General features: G+C 36.8%; 1 protein-coding gene across 1 annotated transcript; it reads right to left on the bottom strand.

Annotated features, from left to right (window-relative positions):
* Nucleotides 1-1022: 1022 nt before the first annotated feature.
* Nucleotides 1023-7912, bottom strand: LOC140225596 (uncharacterized). The gene is made up of 2 exons (XM_072305009.1): nucleotides 7773-7912; nucleotides 1023-6569 (listed from the first exon to the last, which is right to left on the bottom strand). The coding sequence occupies exon 2, from the start codon at nucleotides 6517-6519 to the stop codon at nucleotides 5227-5229; it is 1293 nt and encodes a 430-aa protein (XP_072161110.1). The 5' UTR covers nucleotides 6520-6569; nucleotides 7773-7912; the 3' UTR covers nucleotides 1023-5226.
* Nucleotides 7913-8174: the final 262 nt, after the last annotated feature.

Genomic DNA, 8174 nt, shown 5'->3' with positions numbered 1-8174 from the left:
GCTGAGTCCGAAAATGACCTTCGTTTTTCCTTTCATCTTTCACTTTTCCGAAATAGCGACTTTTGCCCGGGAAAATTAGGAAATTTGACGTCTTCTTGTGATGCCTGCAATTCATTTGGTACATTTTTCCTGGACCCACGTAGAGTTGTTCTTATGTATTTTGAAGCTGCTAAATCCGAATATGACCTCGGTTTTTTTTTTCACTCTCCACGCACTCCGATAACGCTAAATTTTCCGAGCCTCCCTTGTAAAACCCTTTGCGACCCCAAAGTCTATTAAAATATATTGTAAAAAATGTTTTCGATGTGTGATACATCGGATTCTTATGTATTTTGACTTGATGACCTTTGATTTCCACCATCACACCTGTTTTCCCGGCAAAGTCGATTTTCCTCGGAGAACCAGCTTTTTTAGTACTGTTGCGACGATTTTCCTGTTCTGAGGAGTTTTAGACATTTTCCGAGATCCTCTTTAGGTCTGCTCTGATGTCTTTAGAGCCATCGAACCCGAGATTGACCTCTACTTGCCTCTGACAAAGCCTCGCTATCCTTGGACCTTTATTCCTAAAAGGGTCAGAAATCACAAATAAAGTCAAGTTTCTCGGTCAGGATGTTAAGTAAATATTTTGTTTCACTCACTAAGATGTACAATAAAATCCGCGACCCTAAAATGATTAGCTCCTTCAACTTTCAAAACGGTGCATTGCATTTTCGAATAAAGATCCGTTAAATCCAGTCTGTGGACCATTGTGCGCCGAGCAGTCGCGATCGCTCCTCCCCGCGAAAAAGTGGATCGCCGCGAAAAAAAGTGGATCCACGCGTAGAAACGTTTTCTTCCGCCGCGCTCAATCGATATATCGAAAGCAGTCGCGGCGCAGCAAGATCCTTCTCCGCACCGAGGAGTTGCGATATCGAACGCACGGCGGAGGGAAGAATTTTTTATTTTTTTCATTTCTCCTCCAGATATTTCGATATATTCACGATCAGGGACGGTGTTACGCATTTCTCACAAAAAATAGAGGTTAGGCAAGACAAGAATAAAGGAAAAGTGAAGGAAACGAACCTTAGGAAGGAAGAATTTGGAAACCCAAATTAAGCTAAAAGAAGCATTTAATGAAACAAGAAGGCACACACTTTCTTACCTTATAATAAGGAGTAATTGTAATAAATAACAAGAATAACTAGGTTTTTACCAAAAAGAAGACAGATCATACAAACATAGATCAAGTTGTAAGACAATAAGAAAAAACATGGTAACCATGGATATATATATGGAACATACCGCGCCCCTTGAACCCTGCAAGGGATTCAACAGATTCTTTCAGGGACTAAATAAGGGAGCAAGTTTACAAATTGGTCTGGTTAAGTAACCGTTACTAGTGAAAAGTTCAGCAACTCTGGTATGTCCATCCTTGCCGTAAAATAATTTATTTACACGTCCAAAACTCCAGCTGGCCGGTAAAAAATTAGAACTAGAATTTTGAATTAACACAAGTGTACCTGGTTTTAAATCAGCTTGAGGAGACTTCCATTTGGAGCGTCGTTGCAATTCAACTAAATATTCCGATTTCCATCTAATCCAAAACTGCTTAACTCTATTTTGTAATAATACCCAACGATCATTTAATTTAACAGACTCAATGTTGGACTTCGAAGAGTGGAATGGAAGTGCGGTCAATTCTTGTCCGATTAAAAAATGAGCTGGAGTAAGAGGTGTTAAATCATTTGGATTATCACTCATAGCTGTTAGGGGACGAGAATTCAAACAAGCTTCTACTTGTGCAAGCAACGTTTGGAATTCTTCACAAGTGAAAACAAAATTTCCTGCAACTCTTTTTAGGTGGAATTTTAGTGATTTAATTGCAGCCTCGTATAATCCCCCGAAATGAGGAGCTCTAGGTGGAATAAAATGCCAATATATAGAGTTACTAGATAAAACATGCTGAAATTTTTCATTATTAGAAAGCGAGTACAACATATCGTGCAATTCCTTATTAGTGCGAATAAAGGTTTTGGAATTATCTGAGTAGATATCTGAGGGGAATCCTCTTCTGGAAATAAACCTTCTCAAAGCGGCAATAAAATCATTTGCAGATAAATTACTTACTAATTCACAATGAATTGCCTTCGTTGCAAAGCAAACGAATAATGAAACATATGATTTCACCCTTATTTTACTCTTACAGTATGGTTTTAAAAAAATAGGACCACAAAAATCGACTCCGCAAATTTTGAAAGGTCGTAGCTCAGTTACTCGGTGAGATGGCAATGGTGCCATTATTTGGGTTAGAAGTTTGGGGCGAGCAACTCTACAACCGAAACAATTGCGTACGGTGAAATAAGCTTCAGATCTTCCTTTTAAAGGCCAGAACCGTTGACGTATTGAAGCCAGCAAGGCTTGAGGGCCTGGATGAAATAGTCGAACAGAATGTTCGTGTCTAAAAATTAAGTTCGTCAATTTATGTCTATTTGGTAATATTATAGGAAATTTTTGTGCGTAAGGAATTCTTGCATTACGTAAACGACCATTGACCCTTAAAACTCCAGTTTCATCAAGGAAGGGATTTAATGCTAAAAGTTTGCTTTTTTTGTGTAAAGCACCGGAAGACAGATCTGAAATATCACGCGAAAGTGCTTCCGATTGGGCAATTTTAATCAATTTATTTAAAGAACTGTCGCATTCAGCTGCTGTTAATTCTCCAATCTTTCTACATGGCTTGTTTTTAGACTTAGAATTGAAAATAAACCGTTGAACATATGCAAAAACTCTTATCAGTTTAGAAAGGGAAGAGTATTTCTCAAATAAGTCAAAGGGCTTAATTGAAATTACGTGAGAAGTACAAGAAGACTGCATTTCAGTAGACAAATCATTATCAAACCTAATGTCTTGATGACAATGTTGGAAAATACCCGGGTTATGTAACATTTCTGGTCCATGCCACCATAAACTTGAGTTTATTAAAGTCGAAGACTGAACCCCACGAGAAATTAAATCAGCAGGATTTTGATCTGATGATACATGACACCAGTGAGCATTTTTAGTATTCAACTGAATTTCAGCCACTCTATTCGCTACAAAGGTTTTCCAACGATTTGGAGGTTCACGAATCCAGTCAAGAGTAATCGTCGAATCAGTCCACAAGAAAATCGCCGAAAAGGGCATCCGCATAGCATTTAAAACTTGAGACAATAATCGTGATAAAAGTAATGCCCCACATAGTTCTAATCTTGGTAAACTAGTAGAATGCAACGGAGCCACGCGGGATTTTGAAATTAATAATTGACAGTGAGAGGTTTCGTCTTTATCAATCGAACGAACGTAAATGCAAGCACCGTAAGCTCGGATAGACGCATCAGAAAAACCATGCAACTCTACATTAACAGCATAAGGAGAAACAACGTGTCTAGGAATTTCTAATTTTGAGATTAACAACATATCTGAACAAAAATTTGTCCATAGAGTAAAAATAGACTGAGGCACCGATTCATCCCAGAGAATCTTTAGCTTCCAAATGTCTTGCATTATCAGCTTGGCCCGTATTACTAACGGACTTAAGAAAGATAATGGGTCAAAAATCTTAGAAGTATCAGAGAGAATGCTACGTTTAGTAATTTTTGAATTTTTAGTGTGCTCAAATATCGATAAATTAGATATCAAAAAACAATCTTTAAAAGTATTATAAACAAGGCCAAGAGTTTTTACTATATCATTTGGCGCAATGAGGATGGAGGAATCATCACCTACATCTTTATTAGATTCTTTAATATATTTCAATATTTTGGGATCATTAGATGACATTTTTACTAATTTAAAACCTCCTTTCTTGAACATTTTACTCAATTGATCACATAATACAATGATAATCTGGAAATCATCATTTCCGGTTAAGAGATCATCGACATAAAAATCTGTAATTGTAATCTCCGAAGCGAGTGGAAACTCTGGATTTTCATCTAACGCAAGTTGATGTATAGATCGAATCGCTTGAAATGCAGAGGGTTTTAATCCAAAGGTAACTCGAGTCAAGCGGTAAGTCAAAATCTCCCCAGTTTGGCGGTCACGCCAAAGAATCCTCAACATATCCCGATCATTAGGATCTATTGAAACTTGTCGATACATTTTTTCAATATCTGCAATTAGTACGTATTTATGTTTTCGGAAACGTAGTAAAATTGAAATTAGATCTTCTTGGATTGTTGGACCTGACATTAGAACATCATTTAATGATACCCCTGAAGTAGTGGTAGCTGAGCCATCAAAAACTACACGCAATTTAGAAGTCAATTTTGACTCATTTATGACAGCATGATGGGGTAAATAAAATACACGTGAATTGTTTAACTCACTTTCGGGAACCAATTCTAAATGCCCCAATGACAAATATTCATTTATAACATCAGAGTATCTTACAAATAACTCTGGAGTGAGCCGCTTCTCAAGAGATAATAAACGACGTAGCGCTTGAGATCTAGACTCTCCCAAAAATGGCAGTTTATCATTAAAAGGTAACTTTAGTTCATACCTTCCGCAAGGTAGACGTTTATAGGTATTTAAAAAATGTTTCTCGCATTCAACTTCTTCGATAGATTTACCTTTAAATTTAGGGGTATAGGCTGAACTCTCTTCTAATTCCCAAAATTTGCCTAAATTATCAAATAATTCCGAAGTAGCCATGAGTGAATAAGCATGATTTGAACGTAATGAAAATAATCCAGAAATTAACCATCCAAATTGTGATTTCTGCATAATTGCATCGAAAGATGGACCTTTAATTGGAATTTGTCCAACACAGAGAATTCTGAAAAAGTTGTTGGCTCCAATTAACAAATCGATCGGTGAACACATATTAAAATCAGGGTCTGCTAATTTTATATTATCAGGAATTTCCCTCCGATCAAAATTTACCGGATAAAGTGGTAAATCTTCACTTATTTTGTTTGTAACTACACAAACGATGCTCATTTGAAAATTTTGGAACCGAGACTGAATTTTGAGTTTCACAACATGATTGGAGCGCGATGAAATGCCTTGGATTCCTAAAATATGTTGATTGGATCTTTTCAAGGGTAATTTTAATTTTTCATTCAACTTCATGCTTATAAAATTCGGCTGGCTAGCAGAATCTAACAAGGCTCGGCAAGGAATTATCTGTCCTTTATTAGTGATAACGTTAACCAATGCAGTAGCAAGAATAACATTAGAAAAATCACACTCAACGTCATTTAGTCATGCCTTTGCAGAAGTATCACTTGACTTATGGTAATCTGCCTGATGGAGAATTGAATTATGATTTTTATTACATGTTTTACATTTTTCTCGTGTACAGTTTTGCTTTTCATGATTTTTGTTGAAGCAAATTTCACAAACCTTTAATCCCTTAACCACCTTAATACGGTCAGGAACAGAGAGTTTTAAAAATTTGTAGCATTTGTAGACTGGATGAGAATCATTACAATAATGACACTTCAAGGATGATGTAACACCGTTGGATTTTTGAGCTTTAGATTGAAAGTTAGCCTTAACAGCAGCACTAACGAAAGATTGAGCCTTCCCATAACGCTTAGAAATTCTACCTTCTTGAACTCCTTTAAATTGTACTCTATCCTTATCAGTCTCTTTAGGACGTGTATGGAAATGATGATCTACCGACTGACTTAACTGACTTTGTGTGACAAGATACTTTAATAGATCGTTCCATTTCGGAGGAGCACGCGAATTATATTTTTTCTCCCAAGTCCGCAGTAACGGCTCATCAAATTTAGACAATATAAGATAAGATAAAAATGGATCCTTTTCAATAGGAGTTAAATCTTCTGACTTAAGTACATTAATCGCCTGTGAAAATTGGAATGAAAGATTTTGAATGGATTTTGAGTCCTTGAAAGAAACCTTGGGTAGTTCAAACAATGCTCGAACAATTTGATGAACACTCAGTTTTTCATTTTGGTAATGAGACTTAAGTGCCTCTAAAGCAATTGAATAATTTTCAGCTTTAAAACGAATAGTATCAACCAAAGTAGCTGCTTCTCCCGACAACGAGGAGCGTAAGTAATGAAATTTTTGAATAGAGGTTAATGAATCATTTGAATCAATCAAAGCTTCAAACATATCAATATAAGCCTTAAATTTATCAAATTTTCCATTGAAGATTGGCAAATCCGCAGGTTTCAGATTTAAAATTGATAGGAAGGGAGAAATTTGAGAACCGATGGAAACTGCAGCTGAGTTATTCTGAGTGCATGCCGCATCTTGAAGCATTTTTGTCTTCGCTAGCGCCTGAAAATACTGATTCTCGAAAGCTTGTAGATTAGGAGCTCTGGAAGGATCAATTTTTTTCCATTCATGAATCACCCGAGATTGCCTATCCAGAAGGGGTAAGACGCTCTTATACCTGACTTCCAGTTCATTTGGAGAGATATTACCGGATGCCAAATACGCGGTAAAGGAATCCAGCTGACTTTGGATCGATTCACTGGTTACCTCCAGAGCCAATGGTCTCACATCGGCATCAGAGTCCATCGTGCGAGAAGGATAAGGAAGGAGAAGGGAAGAGAAAAGGCCAGGAACAGCTAAAATAAAATGAATACTAACATTAATATTTGAAACACCGCGTTTAAAGTCATTGATTTTAGACTCACCATAGATGATCATATCAAAGATTGAATAGCAGCACAACCATAAAACAGAAAATCGATATTTCATCGAAAATTCTTACTCTGGAACTCAGTGGGTAGTCATACCGATACTCTGCCATATTCTGACTTACTATACTAGTAGTCAAGCTCTGGCCAGAATCACTGAAGTGAAGAAAGACATATCGAGATTCTAACAGAATCAAGCGCTCAGTCAGTGGGTAGTCATACCGATACTCTGCCATATTCTGACTTACTAAACTAGTAGTCAAGCTCTGGCCAGAGTCACTGTACTGAAGATAGCTGCGCAAACTATCAAGAATCGGTCAGATTCTGCGCCCAATCAGTGGGTAGTCATACCGATACTTTGCCATATTCTGACTTACTAAACTAGTAGTCAAGCTCTGGCCAAAGTCACTGTCGATTGATCGATAGTCAACTGAAGAATCTGGCAGATTCGATACTCATATCGAATCGTCTTGTCTAGATGGAGAAGGTACATGTTAGTAAATAAGTTCATCAATACAAAAAGGGCATACAACAACACACAAATGAAAGAGCAAATTCAATGAAGAGTAATTCAAGAAAAATTCATCAATGACATTCCATGATCCTCAAAGGGGAGTAAGGAAAACAATAATCTTCAACATTAGGTTAGTATTTTCTTCTTGACGAAAATAAAAATGAGAACCCATCAGCTGTTATCTAAACAGATATCGAACAACTGAACCGTTGCCAATTTTAACATATAAAATTATAACTCAGAAAGCATCAGCTGTTATCTGAAAGATATCGAAGTAGCAACTGAACTGCGTTGCCAAACTTCATAATAAAATGAAAAACCTTGAAAACGTCAGATTGAAACAATTTGAAAAGATTCCTTCAAACTTTCTGAAATATTGCCAAAACCTCAAAACAAAGACCACCAGAAATCAATACTGTAAATAAATTTCCTGCGTTGTGTATATCCTGGTCACGGCACCAAAAAATGTTACGCATTTTCTCACAAAAAATAGAGGTTAGGCAAGACAAGAATAAAGGAAAAGTGAAGGAAACGAACCTTAGGAAGGAAGAATTTGGAAACCCAAATTAAGCTAAAAGAAGCATTTAATGAAACAAGAAGGCACACAACTTTCTTACCTTATAATAAGGAGTAATTGTAATAAATAACAAGAATAACTAGGTTTTTACCAAAAAGAAGACAGATCATACAAACATAGATCAAGTTGTAAGACAATAAGAAAAAACATGGTAACCATGGATATATATATGGAACAGACGGAAAGATTTTCATCGGGAGAGTGGAGCACAGAATTCTCACGCCTCCTTGAAATTCCTTCTCCACCCATAGAAAAAGTGTCTCCCACCCCTAAAAAAGTTTCTCCACCCCTGAAAAGTGTTTCTCTCCCGACGAAAATTGCTCTTCCCCCAAGAAAAATCACTTCTCCCCCTGAAAATAGGTTTTCGTACAAACGGCGTTCCATCCTGTGCAAATCTAAACAGTTAGAGTCTGAAATACAGTTTTAGACTTTGGCTCACCTG

Source organism: Bemisia tabaci, chromosome 10 (assembly GCF_918797505.1).
Source record: "Bemisia tabaci chromosome 10, PGI_BMITA_v3".
Lineage (NCBI taxonomy): Eukaryota > Metazoa > Arthropoda > Insecta > Hemiptera > Aleyrodidae > Bemisia > Bemisia tabaci.
The sequence above is the reverse complement of the archived record's forward strand: the minus strand, read 5'-3'. Positions and strand labels throughout refer to the sequence as shown.